This window comes from Rhinopithecus roxellana, chromosome 9, assembly GCF_007565055.1.
Source record: "Rhinopithecus roxellana isolate Shanxi Qingling chromosome 9, ASM756505v1, whole genome shotgun sequence".
NCBI classification, from domain to species: domain Eukaryota; kingdom Metazoa; phylum Chordata; class Mammalia; order Primates; family Cercopithecidae; genus Rhinopithecus; species Rhinopithecus roxellana.
This window is the reverse complement of record NC_044557.1, coordinates 18,279,852-18,305,584: the sequence shown is the minus strand read 5'-3', so window position 1 is coordinate 18,305,584 and position 25,733 is coordinate 18,279,852. Positions and strand designations below refer to the sequence as shown.

At 36.7% G+C, this 25,733-nt stretch overlaps 1 protein-coding gene across 2 annotated transcripts in view; it reads right to left on the bottom strand.

Moving 5' to 3' along the window:
• Nucleotides 1-25,733, bottom strand: part of ZMAT4 (zinc finger matrin-type 4) — a 294,319-nt gene that overhangs the window by 113,722 nt on the left and 154,864 nt on the right. For both annotated transcript variants that reach the window (XM_030937839.1, XM_030937840.1), the window contains exon 4: nucleotides 22,457-22,684. In XM_030937839.1, the coding sequence (XP_030793699.1) occupies nucleotides 22,457-22,684 (228 nt within the window). The remainder of the gene's footprint in view (nucleotides 1-22,456; nucleotides 22,685-25,733) is intronic.

Genomic DNA, 25,733 nt, shown 5'->3' with positions numbered 1-25,733 from the left:
AATCAACTTTATAGTCGATTATATAGTTGATGGTGTAATTTATATTACCAATTTAAAATAATAAGTATCCATTTAATAAATTTAATTTATTGTTGTCAATTTAATTTAATTTGTCTAGAGGCAAAGAAGGACATTTCATTATGATAACACAGTCAACTCATCAGTTATAAACATATGTATACCTAAGAACAGAGCCCCAAAAGTACATAAAGCAAACGCTGATAGAATTTAAAGGAGAAATAGATAATTCAACTGTAATAGTTAGAGACTTCACTACTCCACTTTCAATATGAATAGAACTATTAGCAAAAGAACAAGAAGAAATAAAAGCCTTGAACAACATCATAAACCAAGTAAACCTTAGAGACATCTATAGAACACTTCACTCATCAACAACAGAATACATATTCTTCTCAAGTGCACATGAATCATTCTCTAGGACAAATCATATGTTTGGCCATAAAACATGTCTTAATAAATTGAAAAGGATTAAAATCAGATAAGTATATTCTTTAACCACAATGGAACAAAATTAGAAATCAGTAACAAAAAGAATTTTGAGAAATCCAAAAATAAGTTGAAATTAAACCACACACTCTTAAATAACCAATAGATCACATTACAAATAAAAATGGACAGTAAAAAAAATATTGAGATAAATGAAAATGAAAACAATATATCCAAACTTACAGGATGCAGCAAAGGAGTACTTGAAGGGAAATTTATAGCTATAAATACATACATTTAAAAACATAAGAAAGATCTCAATTCAATGACTAAACCTCTATCTTTAAAACTAGAAATAGAGCAAAATACTCAATAAAAAAACTCAGTGAAAGCAGAAGGAAGGAAATAATACATTAGAATAGAAGACAATTCAATAGATGATAGAAAAACAATAATGGAAGTCAACAAAACTGAAAGTTGATTATTTGAGAAGATCAACAAAATTGATAAATATCTAGCTAAATTGACAAAAAAGAGATAACTCACAAATTACTAAACTAAAAAATGAAAGAGAGGACATCACTAATGATCTTACTAATGTCCTTACAGAAATAGAAAGGATTGTTAGTTAATACTATGGAAAATTCCATGCCAATATATAAGACAACCTACTTAAAACAGATGAATTCATAGAAGAAAGAAACTACCAGAACTGACTCAGGAAAAAATAGAATGTGTGAGTAGACTCATAACAAGTAAAGACTGACTTAGAAATCAAAAATATTTCAAATAGAAAAAGAGTCAGACTGGATGGCTTCATTATTGAATTCTACTATTTTAAGAAAAGTTAACACCAATCCTTCACGAAGTCCTTCTAAAACCAGGAAAAGAGGAAATGCTTCCCAACTCACTCTATAAGCTGGTGTCATATAAATGAGCCAAAGACGGCCCCTATATGTTGGCCCTAGGTTGGTTCCTCCTTCATAGCAGGCTGAGATCTGTTAGCACAAAACCCACCAGAACCAAACTCAATATTTTTATGCATTAAATAGAGCCAGGTAAGCAGATTTTTGTTACATTGAGCCTGCCTGTTTTGCATACCCTGTGAAACTGCACTCAACATCTGCTAACCACAGGCAAAAATAAATCTTGTAGCTATAAAAGATGCAAAGCCACCACTGCCTTCATGGCTCTCTAGCCATGCTGCTCAGCAACATTACCTATACAGTCAAGTCCCCTCTCTGATTACCTTCTCCTTTAGAAGTTTCCTGGACCTCCTCCTGTTCTGGGTAGTGGTCCTCACAGTGTAGCCTGTGAAATGCATGCCATGAGGCACTTCCCTTGCATACAAGCCTATCAAAGCATCACATACATAAAGCTCATGTGTGCTACTGGTCATATCTTTTTCATTGTTCAACCCTGAAATTTCACAAACTCACTATAGGTCTGTATTACCCTGATACCAAAACCGCATAAAGTCATCATAAAAAAAGAAAACTACAGGCCAACATCTCTAATAAAAATAGACACCAAAAGTATTAACAAAATGCTAGCAAACTAAATCCAGACACTTAAAAATGATAATACATTATAGTTAAGTGGAAGTTACACCAGGAATGCAAGGTTGGTTTTACTTATGAAAGTCAATAAATGTAATTCTTGGAATAAATTAAATAAGAGATAAAAATCGCCTGATCATCTCAATGGACAAAGAAAATACATTTTACACAGCACAACACCATTTCATGCTAAAAACACTCAACAAACTATAATAGAAAATTCCTCCTGATAAAGAGTATTTATGAAAAAATCCACAGCTAACATCATACTTCATAGTAATAATTAAAAGCTTCCTCCCTAAGATCAGAAATAAGACAAGTATGTCCATTCTTGCCACTTCTATTCAAGAGTGTACTAGAGGTTCTGGCCAGTACCATTAGGAAAGAAAATTAAATAAAAGGCATCCATATTGGAGAAGTGGCAGTAAAACTCTCTATTGGGAGATAACATGATGTTGTATTTAGAAAATCCTAAGGAATACCTACACACACACACACACACACACACACACCACACAAACCATTAGAGTTAGGAAATAAGTTCTGCAAGGTTGCAAGATACAAGATTTATATTTTAAAAAAGTTATATTTCTACATATTTACAATGAACAATCCAAAAATAAAATTAAGATAACAATTCCACTTGCAATTGTGTAAAAAAGTTAGGAATAAGTTTAACAAAACACATGCAAGACTTATACACTGAAACCTGTAACATATTGTTGAAAGAAATTAAAGAAAATCTAAATAAATGAAAAGTCATTTTGTGTTCATAAATTGGAAGGCTTAATATTGCTGAAATGGTGATATGCCTCAAAATGATCTACAGAGTCAACACAATCCCTACCAAAATCCCAGCTGCCTTTTTGGAGAAATTGACAAGGTGGCTCTAAAATTCACATGAAAATTGAAAAGACCCCAAAACACCAAAAAAGTCTGGGAAAAAAAAGAACAAAATCGGAGAACTGACACTTTTTGAGTTCAAAGCTTACTACAATGCTACAGTAATCAAGATTGTTCAGTGTTGCAGGAAAAAAAAAAGGTGGCTGGGCGCGATGGCTCAAGCCTGTAATCCCAGCACTTTGGGAGGCTGAAACGGGCGGATCACAAGGTCAGGAGATCGAGACCATCCTGGCTAACATGGTGAAACCCCGTCTCTACTAAAAAATACAAAAAACTAGTCGGGCGAGGTGGCAGGCGCCTGTAGTCCCAGCTATTAGGGAGGCTGAGGCGGGAGAATGGCGTGAACCCGGGAAGCGGAGCTTGCAGTGAGCTGAGATCCGGCCACTGCACTCCAGCCTGGGCGACAGAGCGAGACTCCGTCTCAAAAAAAAAAAAAAAAAAAAAAAAAAAAGGCATATGAATTAATGGAATAGAATTGATAGGCCAGAAATAGATCCATACATTTATGGTCCACTGAGTTTCAGCAAAGGTGCCATGACAATTCAATAAGAGAAGTCTTTTCAATAAATGATACCATTACAACTAAATTCCACATGCAAAAGAATAAAGTTGGACTCTTCAAATCACATACAAAAATTAAGTCAGAATGGATCAAAGACATAAATGTAAGAAATAAAACTATGAAACTCTTAGAATAAATTTTGATGTAAATCTTTGTGACAATTAGATTAGGCAATATTTCCTTCAATGTGATACAAAAAATGCAAACAACAACAGAAAAATATACAGAAATTGAACTTAATTAAAATTTAAAATGTCTGTGTTTTGAAGGATATTATTAAATTGAAAGACTGTCCACAGAATGAGAGACAAAATTGAAAATCATATATCTGATAAGAATCCAGTATCCAGACTACATAACTCAACAATAAAAGGCAAATAACTCAATTAAAGACTAAGTAAAGGATATGAATAGGTATTTCTCCCAGAAGATCTACAAATGTTCAATAAACACATGAAAAGACACTGAATCTCATTAGCCATCAGGAAAAAAGTGAATCAAACCCACAGTGACGTACTACGTCATATTCTAGGATAGTTAGAACAAAGATGGTAGATAATAATAAGTGTTGACAAAGATGTATACAAATTGGAGCACTTATACATTGCTGGTGGGAATGTAAAATGGTGCAATCACTTTTGCAAACACTTTGCAATGTCTTAACAAGTTAAATATAGAGTTATCATATGACCCAGCAATTCTACTCCTAGACGTATATTCAAGAGAACTGATAACATACATCTACACAAAAACTTTCCATGAAAGTACCTAGCAGTATTATTCATAATAGTCAAAATATAGAAACAACCTAAATGTCCACCAATGAATAAACAAAAAGTGTATCCACACAATAAAATATCATTAAATAATAAAAATGAATGATGTACTGACACATGCTACAAAATAAATGACCTTAAACACATTATGCTAAATATCTGAAGTGAAGAATATCGAGACTACTTTGATTTGATCATTACAGGTAGCATGCATGTATCATAAAAAAATCTACCCCATAAATATGTACAACTATTATGTATCAATTAAAAAGGGACACAGAAGGCACATATTTTACATTTACATTTATATAAAATGTCCAAAATAGACAAGCCCACAGAGATAAAACCTAGACTAGTGGTTGGTTGGGGCTATGGTGAGGGAATAACAGGAAATGGTGAAATACCCTAAAATTAATTTTGTTCACAGTTGCACAACCTCATAAATATACTACAAACCATTGAAATGTATACTTCAAAATGGTAAATGTTATGGTGTGTGATTTATGTCTCAGTATTTATTTATTATTTATTTACTTATTTTACTCTCGCTCAAGCTGGAGTGCAATGACACAACCTCAGCTCACTGCACCTTCTACCTCCCAGGCTCAAATCATCTCCCACCTCAGCTTCCCAAGTAACTGGGTATGTCTCAATTTCTTAAAGTAGTCATAAAAATCATATGTATTTTAGAGAAATTAAGAACAAAGAAAGCATGTTATGCTAATACATGTATTTGTCATTCCTGGTCATTTTCAATCTTTTTTGAAGATCTGATTTTTCATCTGGTATATCAGTATAGCCTGAATAACTTCCTTCAGCATTTCTAGTAGTACAGATGTGCTGGCAACACATTCTTTAGTTTTTGTTGATTTAAAAATGTCATTATTACACCTTTATTCTTGAAGAATATTTTCACTGATTAACAGGCTTTTTTTTTTTTTCTTGCAGTACTTTAAAGAGTTTCACTGAATCCTGGATTTAAATTTTTGTTTTAATGGGAAATCAGTTATAATTCATATTGTTGTTGACATCTATATAATGTGTAATTCTTCTCTGGCTGCTTTCAAGATTTCCTCTTTCTCCTTGATCTTCAGCAATTTGACCATTATGTACAGTAAGTTCTCACTTAATGTTGTCAATACGTTCTTAGAAATTGTGACTTTAATGAGACAATGTGTAAAGAAACCATTTTTTTTCTCATCAACAAAACAAAGTTGAACAAAATGATCTTCTTCGAGGACTTGCTGTAGGGCTTTCACTTAAAGTCTCAGTTTCCAAGAATTTATTGAAGATGTTAAGTGAGGAATTACTGTATGTAATAATTTTAGGTGTAGTTTTCTTTATATTTATCTTACTTAGGATTCATGAGCTTCTTAAACATGCAAATGTGTTTCTTTCACATATGAAAGACTTTTGACATTGTCCCACACACTGTGTTTTAATTTTTAAAAATATTTTTCTGTGTGTTCTTGAGATTAGATAGTACCTATTTAATTTCAAGTTCACTCTTTTTAAATCCAGTTCAGGTTATAAACTCATCCAGTATATTTTTCACTTTGAATATTTTATTTTTCAGATTATCTTGGCTATTTTTGTTTCTATTGCTGATTGATGTTCTATTCCCTAACTCTTTGTGAGTATACTTTCCTTTATATCGTTGAGCATAAGTATAATAGCTACTTTTAAATCCTTGCATTCTATTAGCTGGATTATCTCAGTATTAGTCTCTATTGATTGCTTGTTCTCTTGAGCATGAGTCACATTTCCTAGTTCCTCCTATGCATATTAATTTAAGACTGCATCTGAATATTATGAATGATACATTGTATAAACTCTGGATTCTGTTATATTCCTCCAGAACATTGATTTTGAAAGATGGCAGCAAACTTAGCTGAAGTCAGACTCCAAATTCTGTTCCCCTGTGATGTGTGTGTGGTAGCAGTAGTGTGGGAATTAGGATGGGGCATGGGGAGTTGGGAGGTGTGTGTGAAGCAGCTGAAATTTCTGCTCACTACTTTTAGCCTGAGCTGGGATGTCTGGCATTGGCTCCATGGGTACATTGTTTAGTTATCAAGGATAGGTTTAGGCAGCGTGCATAGACACACACACACACACACACACACACACACAACTCTGATTTTCCCCTTTGTTGAATTTTTTCTTTACTTTCCAGTGCTATGGTTCCCCAGAGCTCTCTCCTCTGGTCTTCAAGCCCATAAGACTGTGGGTTTTTACCTACATTCCAGCCAGCCAGCTTGCTGCTGACTGGGATCAGCCCTGAGGAAAATAGCCACAAAAACTGGAAAACTCACTCAATGTTCTTTCCTTATTCCAAACGTTCATCTCCCTCCAGTTTTTGCCTGGTTTTGATTGCTCCACATTGTCTTTAAGTAGATGATTTTCATATTTTCACCAGAGTTTACAGATATTATCAGTAGAAGGGTTGGTCTGATTACTCTAGAATTAGTAGAAATGGATCCCCAAGACGTGGTTGTAGCAATAGTGGCTTCCATTCACATGGTAACCACACTTGGAAAATATGAGTGACAATTAGAAACAACATATATGATCAGGAATCATGGGTGGGTACATGAGTGTGTGCATGTGCTGCAGAGGCCAAGACCACTGACGACTCCACTAAAGAACCTTTACATCTAAAAGCTGAAAATATAAAACTCATAAGTGTGCACTTTACAGTGAAGGAGGTTATGAAACAGAAATGAGATGAGGGCAGGAGTCAATAAATTTAGTGGACATTGCCCCTTGAGGGTAGAAAGCAAGTTTTAGGCATGAGGGAGTGCGTTGAGACACCTCCAAAGTTTCTCATATGTTGTTTTGCTTAGGGCCACAAGCCAAGATACAGTTTGTCCAGACTCAAGCCAAACCATAATAAAAAGCTTTTTGCTGTGAACATATAGCTGCCTTAAGTCCTTGCATTGCCCCTGGATGCAGAAGTCCAGAGGTGGTCAAACAGAATAGAGAGGGGACAAAATAAACCTTTTTCTGTGGTCCCATGGTAGGGTCAGTGCATCATTAAACATAAGCTTGAACAATCTGATTTTTACATATTCTGGAGGTGCAATTATTCATAATCCAAGTTCACAGACTCACAATATATTGTTCCTCTGTGGTACATACTGACCTAGAAGGAAACCAGATGGACAACAATGCTAGAAGAGATCACCTATCCCAGCACCTTCGTTCCTCAGAAGAGGAAACTGAGCCCCAGAGAAGTGAAGCAACTCATCAAGGTCTCACAGCTACTTAGTAGGAGAAACAAAGACTCAAATTCAGGGCTTATGACCCTGACTCCACTACACTGAACCTTACTGATTCACCAGGACTTTGTGAAACTATACTTCCTGCAATAGGGTTTATATTGAGTGATAGATGCCTTTCTTTTACATATAACTGCAAAAGAAATCAAGACTCTTATTTACAAAACAGCAATGCTTGATAACTCACTGCAAATCATTTTACAGTTTGCCAGCTGGTATCTGTGAAAAGCTGTGCTACCGTGCCACTGGCCCATTAGCTATTTCAGTAAATGTATTATTTGCATACTTTGTAAAAATAGGTTCCAAATTCAAGTTATTGCATATTTTTGCTTATTATTCAGGTCTAGGAACCCACTTATCTAATGTACACATCATACTCACCTTCTAAATAAAAGATCTGTTTTGGTAAATAACATTTCTATTGGCAGCAAACCACCAGCCTCAATATTTGTAAAGAAATCTTTAGTTGTGTATTTTTAAGTTGAAGTGGCTTTTCAAGATTTTAAAGGAAGTTTTCCTATTTCTTAGAGTAAAGATATGCAAATAATTTGAGGATCTAAAAAGCATCCTTCAAATAACGTTAGATTGCTTGCATTACATGCTAGCTTAGAAGTTTCCTGAAGGAAAGAACTATTCCTTTTTCATTATTATTTCTTCAGTACTGGGTATAGCGCCTGTTACATAATAACCACCTAATAGGCATTTGTTGAGTGACTCGTGGGTGGACAAATGAGGAGCTCTTTCTTTCAGGTGACTCCTTTGTAGCAAAGCACCATAGAATTGAATTTCTCCATTTTCAGGCAGCAGTTTTGGTCCTCGGTATAAAGCCATACAAAGATTTCAGACACAATTTATCAGGACACCTGCTGTTTCCTCCCTTACCTCAACCTCAACTATAAAATCCCCATTTTCTTGGGGAAACATTCATATAACGTGATAATGGCCAGTAGCAGAATCTATTTGAAAAGCAAATTGTAGAGAACTGCATGAGCTCAGCCTTTGTTCGTTTCTTTCTTTACTTTATCTCTATGCTCTTACATACACAAAACATACTAGAGATCTTCAGGTAAAAAGCTCTTCACAGTATTTTATTTGCCTCAGAAATCACAATGATGTAGACTTTTTGAAAAGAGAAAGCATGACTTTTTTAGATATCAGGGCAATGGCATCTTGGTATTCCAGGGTTTATCGCATGCCTATTAAACAGTGGGTGCTTATTAAATATTAGTCAAAATGAGATAGTAAACAGATACATCAATAAATATGTTCTACTTTGAGTAAATCTGACTTTTGTTTGTTTGTTTGTTTGTTTGTTTGTTTGTTTGTTTGATACAGAATCTTGCTCTGTTGCCCAGGCCAGAGTGCAGTGGCACAGTCATGGCTTACTGTAACCTCTGCCTCCCAGGTTCAAGTGATTCTTTTGTCTCAGCCTCCTGACTAGCTGGGACTATAGGCAGGCACCAACACAGCCAGCTAATTTTTGTATTTTAGTAGAAATGGGGTTCCACCATATTGGACAGGCTGGTCTCAAACTCTTGACCTCAGGCAATCCACCTGCCTTGCCCTGCCGAAGTGCTGGGATTACCAGCATCAGCCATCATGCCCAGCCAGTGTTTATTAAATATTAGTCAAAATGAGATAGCAAACAAATATGTCAATAGGTATGTTCTACTTTGAGTAAACCTGACATTTGTTTCTTATAACATAATCTCAGTTCACAATCAGTTAGAGAATCTTATCTACTGCAGAAAATTAGGTCCATCTGCAGCAGCTTTAAAATAAAAGACACTTAAGGCTACTTTTTTCCGTGGACTTAAAGTTACAATTTTAGAAACAAACAAAATAGTTTCCCATTTGTTCTAGGACAGGTTTCTCCTGATTTTGCATCTTTTCACAAGCATCTCTTGTCTTGTCAAATGAATGTGGGCCACAAAAAGCCCATAGCTTTTTAAAGGCAGCATAATGGATACATCTTCCTAGAACCTTACGAAACCACTATGCTGAGCTCCTGTGAAATACCATACCGGTTCTTGAGCTTAAACTAAACAATAGAGATCTTCAGTCAACACCCAGGAAGGAAGGGTCTTAGAGCACTGAGGAGAAAAATGAATTGGTTAGCAGTTTCACATGATATTGTCAGCTTCTTCAGTGTAGCCAAAATTGATAACTAAAGAACAGGCTAAGTCCCTTTGTTTTATGTTTTTGTTTTTGTTTTTTTTTTGAGACAGGGTCTCACTCTGTCACCCAGGCTGGAGTGTGGTGGTGCAATCATGACTTACTGTAATCTCTGCATCACAGGCTCAAGTGATTCTCCAAGCTCAACCTCCTGTATAGCTGGGACTACAGGTGTGCACCACCATGCCTGGCTAAGTTTTTAAAATTTTTTATAGAGGTGAGGCTTCACTGTGTTGCCCAAGTTGATCTCGAATTCCCATGCTCAAGCAATCCTCCCGCTTTGGCCTCCCAAATTGCTGGGATTCTAAGCATAAGCCACCACGCCCGGTCCAGGTAAGCACTTTGGATATGAGTAGGGTTGTTTTGTTGTTGCTTTTGCCCTTTACTTGGTCAACATCTAATAATAGAGAACAGTGTTTCCATATATCAAATGTAGGGCTGTTTCCAATGTAGTAGCTGACTCTAATATTTAAAATCCGGATAGGATTCTAATTTCCTGCTTGAGTTTGCTCACAGTGCAGAAATGGATGCAGTAGTGCAAAAATGATTTCATTTTAGAAGCCAGGCTCTCATTTCTTTTGGAACCTAGTCAGTGATGATGGAAGAGTTAACCAAGCTTCTTTAGAGAGTGTTCCATTTATTAGCTTCATTAATAACAATAACAGGCAAAAACCCATCCTAGCTGAACGAAGAATGCCCCTACAGGATGTAAATACACGACTGAGAATGTTCATCAATTACATTTCTTGTTGGATTTGAAACTGAACAGAAATCTAAATTATTACTCATATTACTCATTACATTTCTATTTTTCCTATTGGCATTCCTAATAGGAAATGCTGGCCTTGCCAAGGTGTCTTTGAGAATTCTAATGTACAGGCTTATTTTCATTTTGCTAACTGGAAGAGCACTCTGAACAGCGCACCAAGAAATATATCTTTCACTTGTTCCACTTCTCCCCCTTGTCCCCTCTTCCTTGACCTCTGCCTCAGTCTCCTTCAGGCCCTCAGCAGGCCTCTGCATGAATTCGATTTGGTTTCCTGGCCTTCAGAATCTCCTCACTCCAATTATCACATCCTCTACTGACAAGTATTCATCTCTCTACTCAAAAACACATCAGTGACTACCAAATACAGTTCTGCTTTGCCTGACATGCAAGGCCATTTACAATTTGGTTCCAATCTGTCCTCTCAGCCTTCTCTTACCTTCACCTAACCCGAGGTCCCATCTGACCTGAGTGCTAGTTATGATTCCCCTTCCCCAGCTCTCTATGCCTGTAGTCATGCTGATACTTCTGCTGTAGGGAAACTAGCCGCCAACTTCTACATGTCTCAATGCTAACTTCAAGTTGGAAGTCGTTTTTTCTGTGTTCTCCATTCCCAAAGCACTGTGGTTAGAGAGCTCCTAAGCTCCTTTTTTTTTTTTTTTTTTTCACATTTTGTGTTATGTTTATTTCAATAAAGTATTAACTTCTCCCCCATCCCTTCCTCAGACTTCAAACCCTTTGAGATTAGAGGATGAGTCACATTCCCGTATAAATTCAAGCACAGGGCCTCTCACATAACAGGTACTTAGTGTGTTTATATATGTGAATGAATGAATGACAAAATGAGTGAACGAAAATTATCTCTTCTATATCACACTATTTCCCCACTTCATTCCTACCCCAATAATATGACAGGAACATGAGCCATTTAAGGAGCTTAATTATCTGATCCAATATGTGGGCTCTGAAGATCAGAGTGAGTCTACATAGAACAGCTGAGGTGTCAAAACACATTAAAACTAATAATGCAAAAATAACCAGGTGTAATCTAAGCTGAGTATTTTCTCTGGCACCTCTTCACTAACATTCAATTTAGAACTGTGTTCTATAATTATCGTATCTGTTTAAAGTCCCTATTTTCTGCTTATTCTTAACTAGATACAATATGTACAGCTTTCAGAGATTGAAAATATTAGTGTAGAGAACTAATGCTTTTATTTTAACTGATTAAACATAATCAAAGTACATATTAATTGACACTAGTTTCTATCAAGTATTCAGTACTTGAAAATGCTGAATCCTCGGTTTGAGACCCATAATTCTGACTGCACGCAGAGAGTGGAGAATGTGGAGCATAGTTTTTCCACTGGGTGACAGGAGGCAGACCGACCCTCCAGGACTTCTATCAGCAACACCTTGTTGTGGGTACTGTGGGTGATATGAAGAAGTTCTAACAAATAGAATGTGTGGAAGTGGTGCTCAGAGACCTTCAAGTATCATAGAAAGGGGAGCTTCCTCCAGATGCGGCCTTGGGTCATTCACTCTGTAGGAAGCCAGCGAACACAACACCAGTACATTCAAAACCCCAGGGAGAGGCCCACAAGGAGACAAACAAAGGCCTCTCACTAACAAGCCAGGAGTGTGAGTGATCTGCCTTTTCTCTCTTCTTCTACTTAGCTTTTTAAATGTACACATCGCTCTCTTCTTGGTGCATAGCTATTCAGATTTCGACAAAACCATATAGCCAGGTTGCCACCACTATGATTAAAGTACAATTTCTATTATGCTTCCAATACCCCACTATCATCAGTCTCTCCTGCCATCCCCAATGTCTGGCAATCACTAATCTATTATCCAGAATGGAATGAGCCGGCTTTAGGAGTAGACCCTCCAGCCTCGTTCAAGCTTTCAGATGACAGCAGCCCTAGTTGATGTCTCTGCTACAACATTATGAAGAACCTCAAGACAGAATCAATGAGCCAAGTCACTCCCAAATCCTCTCACGGAAACTGTGAGAGATAAGAAGTGTCATTTGTTGTTGTAAGCCACTAAGTTTGGAGGTAATTATTGCACAGCAATAGTTGCATTGGATACCTTATAAAACTGTTTTTTAAAATTATTATTACTATTGACATTTACCTAGAGTGCCTTTCCTTTCATTGGTCTTGGAGCAGATCCACAGCCTGAGTGCCCGTGCACAGGTAACTTGGGTATCTGAAGGTAGAAGAGTGTCACCGCATTGAAATGACTAAGCTGTCCACCGCCCGAGATGTGGACAAAGGCCATGTCAAGGTTAAGTGGAAGAAAATACAAGGCAGTTAATCCTCTGTCATTTGAAAGCTCACAGCAGACATAATTCAAAACATAAAACCCTAGCTGGGCATGGTGGTGGACACCTGTAATCCTAGCTACTCAGGAGGCTGAAGGAGGAGAATCACTTGAACCTAAGAGGCGGAGGTCGCAGTGAGCTGAGATTGCACCGCTGCACTCCAGCCTGGGTGACAGAGCAAGACTCTGTCCACCCCCCACCCACACCCCCAAAAAAAAACACAAAACAAAAAATGTAAAGCCCTCTCAATCACCAGGTTCTGCTTATCTTGAGACAAATCTGCTCCTCTGTCTCATGTACTACTTTTTAATGATTTGAAGTTCTAGATAAGCTGCCTGCATCCTCTTGCAATCCACCCCCATTTCCACACACAGAGGCAGTGGCCGCATTACAGGGGGAGCTACTGTACATTCTAGGGGCCTCCCCAGCAGTATGTCTTCTCTTTCTAGAACTTTGCCTCTCTCACCCAGGCCCCCATGAATAGTGACTATGGTTCTTTGCATAGCTATATTCACTCCAGTAGAGATGGAGTCATGAAGATGGGGGAATGTCCTTTGTTAAAGGTACATAATACGTGTTGCAAATAATCCATTCCCAGAAAATTCAGAGTTGGCTGTACTTATTCTATAATTGAGTTCAAAGCAAGTTTTCTACACAAAAAATATTTAAGTCTCCCAAACTCAACTGTTTTAAACAAAAGAGTTAAATACTCAGGCTTCTGGGTGGTCAATGATGAATCACCAGAAACTGTGACACCCTCAGTGAGGAGCCGTGGGGTCTAGCCCTGACTTAAAAGGGAACAGTCACTTCATGTCTCTCAGTCTCAGCATCATTCTCTGTAAAAAGAAAGGATATAATTCAATGATATTGACTGTCCTTTCCAGCACAACTCAGCTTACGGTTCTTGAAAACATTATTAAATTTTTTAATGAATTCTTTTGTTCTGTGTCTTCAGATGAGAATTACAATAGAATAGTCTCATTTCCTCTGCAACAATAAAATAACTGTGCACTTTTCCATCCTAAAGTATTTAAAAGAATAAATGATAAAGGTCTGCAAAATGAATATTCTATCTTAACCTAGCTATAATTTTATAATTTACATTGCCACTGTTTCTAAGTAAGAAACTGCCTTCTATCTGTGTTTTATACTGGCAAGAATAATTTAATCTATAAAGAAAACCTATAAAGTACTTTCTGACCATTGAACTTTATAATTCCATCACTCAATAATTTCCTTTGTTTTCTACATTAGATTACATATACAGGAAGATAAGACTTTTTTCTTATTAATTTAAAACTTAGAAGTAGAGACAGGTATCATCTGTTTTTCTGGAACAAATAACACTAAAGTTGAGTCAGTAATCAAGTTATACATATTCATAACCATCTAGGCCAACCTCATTTATAATTCTTTGTTAATCTATGAAAATAATTTTATTTTTAAAAATTTGATTTGCTACTTGAAGCAAAGGCAAGAATAACACAATTTCACAGGGTTCCCAATGATTCATGTGAAAATTAAAAAAATACAAAAGGAGGAAATGATTTGCACCATTAAAGTGTATACTAATAACAAGTAGAAAGTTATGTGTAAGTCACAGGAATCAAGGTCAATGAACAAAATTCAATTTCATTTTCTATATATCAGCAACACATAAAAATAAACCACATAAAATAACATTTCAAAAATACAATACAATGTATACTAGGATTAAACACCACAAAATTCAGTTGACTTTCAAACAACACAAGTTTGAACTGCAAGAGTCTATTTATACACACATTTTTTAAATAGATATATCAGAAAAATATTTGGAGATTTGCGACAATATGAGAAAACAGATGAACCACAAAGCCTAGAAATATAAAATATTAATAAAAAGTTAGGTATGTCATGAATGCCTAAAATATATGGAGATACTAGTCTATTTTATCATTCACTATTATAAAATATACAAAAATCTATTATTAAAAGTTGAAAGTTATCAGAATTTTCACACATATACACAGACTGCATGCATGGTGCCATTTGTAGTCAAGAGAGATGTAAATAAATGTAAAGATGCAGTATTAAATAATAGCTGCATAAAGTTATTGTAGTAAACACTATCTTGCAATAATTTCTTTTTTGTTTGTTTGTTTTCTTTTTTGAGACAGAGTCTAGTTCTGTCACCAGGCTAGAGTGCAATGGCACAATCTGGGCTCACTGCAAGCTCTGCCTCCTGGGTTCACACCATTCTCCTGCCTTAGCCTCCCGAGTAGCTGGGACTACAGGCACCCGCCACCATGCCCAGCTAATTTTTTGTATTTTTGGTAGAGATGGGGTTTCACCATGTTAGCCAAGATAGTCTCAATCTCCTGACCTCATGATCCGTCCTCCTAAGCCTCCCAAAGTGTTGGAATTACAGACGTGAGCCACCGCGCCTGGCCCTGTCCTGCAATAATTTCATAACCATCTCCTGTTGCAATGAGCACAAGTATTGTGAGGATTCACTTACAATGCCATGTGATGCTAATCATCTCCACGTGAGCAGTTTGTCTCCCCAGTAAATTGTGTATTGCAGTAAAAAGTGATCTCTCGAGGTTCTCATGTATTTTTCATTATGTATTTTTCATCACGGGAAAGTCATGACTACAAGTATGAGTTGAATTGTTTGATACGTACTGTGGATGGAGATCTTCAGATTGGTTGCCTGCCACCTCAAGATAAATGAATCCAGCATAAGGTCTGTTGTTTAAAAAAAAAATGAGCAACAACAACAACAAACAAAAAAATGAGAAAAAGAAATCTATGAAGTTGTTGCTATAGCTACATCAGCAGGCATAAAAACCTTGCACTTCATGAGAAATACTTTTGGCCTCGTATTGAAAATGCAGCTTCTATGTGGGTACAGGATTGCTATAAGAAAGCATACCTAATATGATTTGAGAAAAAGTGAATTCATTGTACGACAACTTAAAGCAAAAGGAAGGTGAAGGATCTAAAGTTGGAGAAGTTAATGCCGGCAAAGGAAGGTTCGATAATAGGAATAGCAGCTTCTGCCAACAAAGAAGCATCAGAAGAGCTCCCAGACATCAAGAAAATTAGTGAGGAGTGGCTGGGCGCAGAGGCTCATGCCTGCAATCCCAGCACTTTGGGAGGTTGAGACAGGCAGATCACTTGAGGTCAGGATTGGAGACCAGCCTGACCGACATTGAGAAACCCCATCTCTACTAAAAATACAAAAATTAGCCAGGTGTGGTGGCATGCACCTGTAGTCCCGTCTACTCCAGAGGCTGAGGCAGGAGAATTGCTAGAACCCAGGAGGCGGAGGTTGCAGTGAGCCAAGATGGCGCCACTGCACTCCAGCTTGGGTGACAGAGCGAGACTTTGTCTCAAAAGAAAAGAAAGAGACAGAAAAAAGAAAAAAAGAAAATCATCCTCCTGAATGGGCTTTTAATGCAGAAAAAAAATGCCCTATTCTAGGGAAAAAAAATGCCACAAGGACACTAATTAGTAAGGAAGAGAGGCAAGCACCAGGATTTAAAGCAGGAAGGGATAGGCTAACTCCACTGTTTTGTGCAAATGCAGTCAGGTTTATGATCAGCACTGCCCTTATCTGTAAAGCTGCTACCCACCTTTCCCACTAGCTTTGAAGGGAAAATATAAACACCAGCTGCCAGTCTTCTGGTTGTACAAGAAGTCCTGGACAACAACAACCGTTTTTCTGGATTGGCTCCATCAATGCTTTGTCTCTGAAATCAGGAAGTAGCTTGCCAGTAAGGAACTGCCTTTTAAGGTGGATTTATTTACTTATTTATTTATTTATTTATTTTGATATCAGACAATGCCCTTGACTACCCAGAACCCATAAATTCAACACTGAAGGTGTCAAAGATGTTTACCCCCAACTAAACACAATGTATATAATTCAGTCCCTAGGTCGGGGGGTCAGGAACTTTAAGGCTCATTACACACAGTACTCTATGGACGGGACTGTGGACACTATGGAAGAGAACTCTGATAGAGAAAACATTATGAAAACTTGGAATCTAAGGCCTAACATAACAGACACTACACCAGAGGAATTAACAGAAGACAACTTGATGGAAGTGAGTGTATCTGAGCCAGTGCCAGATTATGAGGAAGAAGACATAGAAGAAGTAGTTCCAGAAAACAAGTTGATGTTAGACAATTGTGCAGAAGGGGTCTAATGATTCAAGACTGCTTTTTGATTTCTTTTATGACACGTGCCCTAATATGACACAGACACTGAAATAAAAGCAAGCAATGGAAGGACTGATACTGTAGAGAAACATTTTTAGAGAAATGAAAAAGCAAAAAGTCAGAGAAATGATGATGTATTTCATAAAGTGACACCCAGAGTGCCTGACTCTTTGCCTCTCCTTCCACCTTCTCCACCTCTTTTGCCTCTGCCACCCCTGAGAAACAGAACCAACTCCTCCTCTTCATCCTGCTCTACCTACTCAACATGAAGATGATGAGCTCTTCCACTTAACAAACAGTAAATATATCTTCTCTTCCTGATGATTTTCTTAATAACGTTTTATTTATGTTACTTTATTGTAAAAGTACAGTATAAAATATGTTTAACCCACAAAATATGTTTTAACCAACTATGTTATTGGTAAGGTTTCCAGTCAACAGTAGGCTGTTAGTAGTTAAGATTTTGAGGAGTCAAAAGTTATTTGCAGATTTTCAACCATGTAGGGGGTTGGTGCCCCTGATCCTTGTGGTGTTTAAGAATCAGTTTTACTTGGCGATATATTTAACAAATGATGTGCAAAACCTTTACACTGAAAACTACCAAAAATTGCCTATACAACTTAAACATAAATGAATAGAGACATAGAGGATGTTCATGGATTGGAAGACTCAATACTTTGAAGAATTTGAATAAATTATTCACAAATTGGTCTATAAACTGAATTCAATCCCATTCAACATTCCAACAAAGCTTCTATGCAAGATTGATTCTAAAATTTATGTAGACATGTAAAGGACTTAGAACAGACAAATAATCTTGAGAAAGAAGAAGAAAGTTGGAGAACTTGCACTACCTCATTTCGAGACTTCTAGAATGCTGAAAAATCATTACAGTGTGGTGCTGCTATAAAGACAAAGAGATACATGGAACAGAACAAATTGTCCAGATATAGACTCACACAATCAATAGATGTTCAATAAAGGTCCTTCAAGGCAATTCAATGAGGAAAAGTAAATATTTTCTGCAACTTTCTGTAACAACTGTGTAAATATATGAAAATAAAATAAATTTTAACCTTTACTTCATACTGTACACAAAAATTAATTTCAGATGCATCATAATCCTACATGTAAAGGTTAAAACTATGAAATTTATAGAAGAAAACATACAAGAATATCTTGGTACAGGCAAAGATTTTTTTAGGTAAGACACAAAAAGCAATGATTATAAAAAATAAAAAAGTTAAGTTAGCCTCCCAAAATTTAAAAATGCCTGCTCATCGAAAGACTTAAGAAAATTGATAGCCAAGTCACAAACTAAGAGAAAATAATCATAATGCATATATCCAACAAAGAATGTGAATCCATAATATGTGAAAACCTTCTATCTCATCTGATTAATAAAAGGTAAAAAAACCAAATTTTTAAAAATAGATAAAAGACATAAACACTTCACAAAGGAAGATATACAAATGACCGATAAGCACATTTAAAAAATACTTGACGGATGGGTGCGGTGGCTCAGGCCTGTAATCCCAGCACTTTGGGAGGCCAAGGTGGGCGAATCACAAGTTCAAGAGATCAAGACCATCCTGACCAACATGGTGAAACCCCGTCTCTACTAAAACTACAAAAATTAGCTGGGCGTGGTGGCACACACCTGTAGTCCCAGCTACTTGGGAAGCTGAGGTGGGAGAATCCCTTGAACCCGGGAGGCAGAGGTTGCAGTGAGCTGAGATCGTGCCCCTGCACTCCAGCTTGGCAACAGAGCAAGACTCTGTCTCAAAAAAAAAAAAAAAAGAAAAAAAAGAAGAAAAAAAGCACTTGACATCATTAGTCAATATGGAAATACGAATTAAAGGCATCATGAAACACCCTCCTATACACACTGGAATGTCTAAAATTTAAAAGACTGACACGAACAGATGTTGGTGAGGCTATGGAATTTTTATATGTTGGCTTTTTGAAGTGCAAAATAATGCAACTATTTTAGATTTGGGAAGTTTCTTATATAGTTAAAAATACGTGCAACTTATGACCCAGCAATCCTATGCCTATTTACCAAGAGAAGTAAAACATACGTTGACAAAAAAAAGTCTTGCGCAGTAATGTTCATGAAAGCTTTATCTAAAATAGCACCAAAATAATCCAAAGGTCATCAATGAACAGAGTGGATAGACAAATTATGGTAGTTTTGTCTATAGCATACTACTCAGCAATAAAAATGGTACTACTTTGCTTTATATGCTATAAATGGATAAATTTCATAAAAAATGTGAGATCCACAATAAGCCAGACACACAAGAAATGAGCATTTTATGATTCCACTTATATGGAGTTTTAGAACCAGCAAAACTAATTTATGATGAAAAAATGAGAAAAATGGTTCTCTAGAATGGAGGGTTGGAGTTGACATGGAAATTTTCCCATGTTGGAAAAGTTATGTATCTTAATAAGTCTGTGGGTTACACAGGTGTTTGTACTGTCAAAACTCATAGAACTGTAACACATAATATCTCTGCATTTCACTATCATAACATATGCATCATTTTTAAAACTTAAAACAAAATTAGAAACAGTTTCTTATAAAAATATTAAATCAGAATCCTTCTAGAAATGAAAATGATTGCCATGTTAAGAATGTAAGATTTCAGGTGATTTTGTTTTAGGGCATTCTCTGTTCATTCATTCAGTCATTCAGCAACTATTGAGTAACTATTATGTGTCTGTCACTATTCTAGGTGTTTTGAACATATAAATGAGCAAACCAGACATAGATGCTTGCTTTTAAGGTGCTAATAATCTATAAAGTGAGTAGAGAGAAAGAAAATACAAAAAACATAAATAAGCAAACAAGGTAGTGTTTAAAAATGTGAGAAGTGCTGTGAGAGAAGTAGAAAAAGCCTACCATCCAGTAACATTGCTATATCATGCTTCAGCTGCCTGCTACCATTTTATTAAAGTCATGGGTATGCCTATATTTATGGATTAGCATTTTTGCCTTTATTAATTGATTGATCGTACAATAGAAGCATTCCAGGAATAGATGGGGGTGTGTGTGGCATGTGTGTGTGTGTTTCAAAGTGCTGGGTTACCACAGTTGCTTTATTCTTAAGCTTTTGCAATATTTAATGCTTGAATAAATATCTATCAGGATATCACCTGGAGTGTGTGGAAAGGTTGGTTTCAAGGGCATTGTGCTCAAAGCTAATCGCATTCCATGGGCTACTGAGTCACAGTCACATTGAGTTATCGAGTCAAAGAGCAGCCTTTTTGTCTTCTGTATGAAAGACAAGTTGCTCAAATGTAACAGAATTCAGACACCCAAGTCATTAAGATGTAGTTGTACATAAAAGATGCAGCACTGATAATTCAAAATAGACAGGAAGAATGTGCTCTAGGAATAATTTTTCTTCAAGTCATAATATCTGGCACCAAACATAAATAAAGCCCTGTTTTTCTCCTTCAGTGCCCTGCCGGGAAGGAGTCAGTGAGACAACTTGTTATCTGCCAGTAACACAGGCATCGCAGGTAGGCCTTCAGCTATGGAGAGACCCTGCCTATTTTCTTTAACAAGACATAGACTGAAAACATGAAATCCTCCATCAAAAAGCAGTAGTACCATTGACTCAAAAGATTCTGCAATGAGATTATCCAACATACTGAAATATGAAGCCCCAAGTTGCTTTTCTGTAGCTAGAACACATACACAAAAATAAAGTGTTTTTAATGTTTGCTCTTTTTTTGTTGTTTTTAATCAGGTCTTTTGGAAAAAATCAATCTCTAATCAAGCTCTATATATGTAGCTCTGGATCTCCAACCTTAAATCTATGCTGCAGTATAAGATTCTTCCATGATGACTTCTTGCTGTCTTTAGCTTGTTTCCTGACCTTTGCCTATGCATATGTGATTCTGCTCACATGGAATGCCTTCTCACCTTCTAAAATGCCACCTACTTTTCTAGTTCCCAATCAAGTATACTCCCTTGGTGAGATCTTCTGCAACCAACATATTGAGACGTTACCTGTCCCTCCTCTCAACTCATTGTAGCATGACCTTTTATATTACTTGTTTTGTCTAGAAATGTTACAAGTCATTTTCTGTTATAATTATCCCCCTTGCAGGTTCACAGTCAGATTAGGGTAATTAGAATTCTAGGCTCTATATCCAGAACCCCATTTAAACCCAGGTTGCCTTCTCCACATTGATTTGTAAATGTTGTTATCTACAGCTTACAGGCATTATGAATGACCTGCCCACAAAAGCTCATCAAACTTATACCAAATCTGAAGTATAGTACCAATAGCACCCCTTTCAGAATTATTTTTATTTTTCTGAGAAAAATGCATTTTCTCAGAAAATTATAGTATATAATTTTGCTGTACTTCTACTCAGCCAACATCAAGCTGATCAAAAGTATGTAGGTGATCAAAAATGCTTAAATGGTTGCTAGTGATAAAATATTCTATTTAGTCCCACAGATTGGTGGATGGCTTCCTAAGGTCCACAGAATTAATCCTCAGGCTATGTTTTCCAAATTCAGCAGCTTCTGTGAAACCTGACACGAGCTTCAAATGATGCATGGTTTCTAGTTGTCAAGAAAACCCCGTCCGGGGCAGGGGCACGGTGCGGAGGAGTCAGGTGTTGACTACAGACTACATAGTGCCACACAGCACCGTCTTACCGTGATTGTCTGGAGATTTTATTAAATGGGCTTGGGCTTGCTTTAAGTCATTAAATTGAGTCAATTTTGTTGCTTTGTTTTGGCTAAATTTATAAAAGTCCAAAAGTTTAAGATAAGATAATATTATTTGGCCTTTTTAGCATCTTTTTTTATTATTATTTTTATTTTTGAGACAGAGTCTCACTCTGTTGCCCAGGCCAGAGGGGCAATGGCACAATCTTGGCTCACTGCAACTTCTGCCTCCCGGGTTCAAGCGATTCTCCTGTCTCAGCCTCCCAAGTAGCTGGGATAATAGGTGTGTGCCACTACACCTGGCTAATTTTTGTATTTTTAGTAGAGATGGGGTTTCACCATATTGGCCAGGCTGGTCTTGAACTCCTGACCTCAAGCAATCCGCCCGCCTCAGCCTCTGATTTAGCATCTTTTTTTTTTTTTTTTTTTTTTAACACTACTACTCTACGAAAGCATTCGGTAAAGAAGGCAGTTAAAGATAAAGCAGAAGGAAAATAATCCGGTTCATGATTGTGCCTTTGGTTTGAAAAGCAGTCAATAAAAATATGGAAATAAACACTTTAAAGCAAAGGAGATTATAAAAATTAAACTAAAGTAAGTCTTCTGCTCATTTCCTTTCTTGTCCATTTCCTTTGGGTGAGCCTCACTTTTTCCTTAATAATTAAAGCAAGAAGAAGAATCATTCCAATTTGTGAAAGCCCCCTCTTTTCTCTGAAAGCCCAGTTTTGTGGCAGAAGTGAGAAGAGCTGACCTTACCTCTCAGTTCCCCCATATCCAGGGTTGTCCCCAGTTGTTCTAATAAAGCAACTCTTGCCGCATTCTTTTTGTGTTTCTTGCCATCATAATGTTGCTGGGCCATCAGAGGGTTATTAAACCAGGCTGCACAGAGCCCACAGTATCTGTCTGAATCTCTTCTTTGATAGGGAGATGCGACCACCGGAGCAGTGTCCATCCGTGGGGGCTTAAGTGGGCTCAGGGGTGTTGCTGTGAAAGGAAACAACCAGAGAACCACAGCCATGTTAGTACAACGCTGAGCCCACCCTTCCCCAATGCCTGAAGACCAAGAGTCTCCTGTTCACTCCAGAGCTTAAACATCCTCAAGACTTCATTGACAGCAGGAAAGTCAGCCCTGCCGGCTTTCATTTTTGAGTTGGGACACAAAAATTCTTAATGTATTGAGATCAGAGTTTGCATATTGTTATGCCGAAATCTGATAATTCAAAAGACCATCCCTTAGGGGAAAAATAAGATTTTTAAAAATAAGTTATCAGTTATTCCCACTGTGGCTCTCAGGAGCCATGGACAATAGCTCTAAGTATTCGCTGCCTGGAGTAGCTTTGTAAACATGATTATTGAAGGCCTTTCCCACTCACTTTTAAAATGCATTCTGCTCTAACACGGGCATTTAGAGAAAAAAAATGTAGTAAAATACAGGGGACAAGCTCAATGAGCCTGGTAAAACTTGAGCAATAACTTAATTTTTCTAGCATCACTAATAAAGCAATAAGCCTATTGTAATTGCCTTCAATTATTTTTGCATGTGTGTAACACTAAAAATAAATATTGGATAAAATGCAACTAAATAAATAAATTCTTAGAGGTAAGGGAGTGATCTATCAGTCAAAATAAAGCTAATATTTGAAGTAAACATTGGACAATCATGACTTAAAAGATTCTGAATGAATAAATGGGATGTTTGTGTGATATAAATATAATTAATTGATAAATAAAGGATTTGGCTAAGTGGTAGAAACTGATCTTCTGGTGATATGGTTGTATTAATTGAGGAAGTCATGCTAATTTTATTGTCAGCTGCTTCGGTTTATTGTAATAGGCTATTTTCAACCTGTACCTGCTAACACTGATGCTGAAATAACAATGTTTTTCTAAAAACCAAAAGAAAAATTCTATAGATTAGGTGTACTTATCTAAACATAATAGACATGTATCACTATTTTGAGATTGCATTGTTAAACCTATTAAATTAACATTTTATTGTGAGTTTAGGATTATTTGTGGTCCAGAAAACAAACAAACAAACAGAAAGAGTCTAACTTGAAGGGGCTTACTAAGGGAAAGTAAAAATAACTTTTCTATGCGTTACAACATACAAGTTGCTTCCATCCTTAGAAGGACTATGACTTGGGTTTTTATCCCATTTCTCAGATGATAGATTTCAGAAATGCCAGTGGCTTATTGAAGGTGAGATGTCTACTAATGGGAAAAACAGGACTCAAATGAAATCTGGAATTTCCAAAGCCAATGTTCCCTTCAATACCCTCTCAACGATCCTTTTCATACTTCTTAATAAGCAAAGGAACATTTGCTTATTAGATCCATCATCTTTCTATTTCATATGAGATTTCCTTAAATTTTGGAAAAAATATTCCGATCCAAATATTTTGGAGAAGAAATCAACATGTAAATTATCACGTGAGCCATTAGTCCTAACACAGTATAGCAGAATCCTGTGTGTGTTCTTGGTCTCTGAGTGGTGGGATGCAGCTGGCAAAACCATGAGCATTAGGGTTGTCGTTCCAAAGAAAAGTTGAAGTCTGAGACCTCAATAACAAGTTAAGGAGTCAATTAACCAACTCCCCAAGCTTTCAAGTAACTTTTAGGTGGACTTTTATTTTTTTGACTAAATAACTTAATATAGAAACAAATACTTGTTAAATGACATTTTAATTCAAGTAATGCCTGTATCATAACAGTATTTCTAAGAAGCTCTTTTTTCTTTATCCAGAAATTTCATCACATCAAGAAGCTTTAGCTAGTTTAGATTAAACTTAATGGTGTTATTTCTATAGGGACTCACAAACAGTATGCCTCTTAAAAGCCTCATTACAGGATTTGGTCATACATCACCATGCAGAAATAAAACTCAAATGCAGGCCATTTCAGCAGCCTCCCAGTATCATTCTGCTATGACTTAGAAATAAAAGCTACAAATATGCAGTTGACCTGGATGCAAAAAGATCTCTATCCACTCTTCTGAAGGTAATTGAATCTCACTTCCAAAGTTTCCTGAATCCTTATCAATTTCTGAGGATTTATAGCTACCTATTGTTTTTGACGGCAATGGAAAACATATCAAATGTTTACAATCTGAATAAATGTTGACTCTTGAAGCATAATTTATTTTTCTTTAAAGTAAGCCCTATAAAACATTTCAGTCGATTTTATCAATTGATATGTTCTATACCATATCCTGGTAGGAGTGAGACACAATAGAATATTCATCAAATAAGATAATCTTATCTTGCACATAAGAAAGTAATGTGATGTTACATTGGTATTGTAGCTTCTCCCTCTGAATAATTCTACTATCTTGTGTATAACCTGAAAGTTTAAAGGAGTTTCTTGTTTGTTTGTTTGTTTCTGTTTTAACTGTCTTCACTCATTTCAACCCAGCTTATATTCCCTTAGTGCCTATAAAAGCAGGAGGAGGCAGTAGCATAAAAACAGCCTTGAATCAAAATCAGAATTCTGGTTGGGTGGGGCTCCACCATCAGTGAGCTGTGTGACCTTTGGCAAATTTCTAATGTCCCTGGTTTCTTCAAGGTAAAAATTTAGGCTCACCATCCCTTTTAAAATTAACATACTTTGCAGCTAACCCATACGGTGTGGATGGAACAAATTGTGGAAGCTCTCTCCCTTGTACAGCTTTGATTCAATGCCAAATATAGAAATTATGTGGGAGAAGAGTAGTTTCCATGTTTTAATGGTAAATCTCTGTGTGTACATGAACCATAACACTTGCATTCTTTGGCAGAGTGTATTATTCCAATAAAACGAACAAAGAGTGGGGCAAAGATTATCTTTTGGTTTAAAAACATGCTTTAAAAATAAAGAAACCATCATTCTTAGCAAACTATCACAAGAAGAGAAAACCAGACACCGCATGTTCTCACTCATAGGTGGGAACTGAACAATGAGATCACTTGGACTCGGGAAGGGGAACATCACACACTGGGGCCTATCATGGGGAGGGGGGAGGGGGGAGGGATTGCATCGGGGAGTTATACATGAT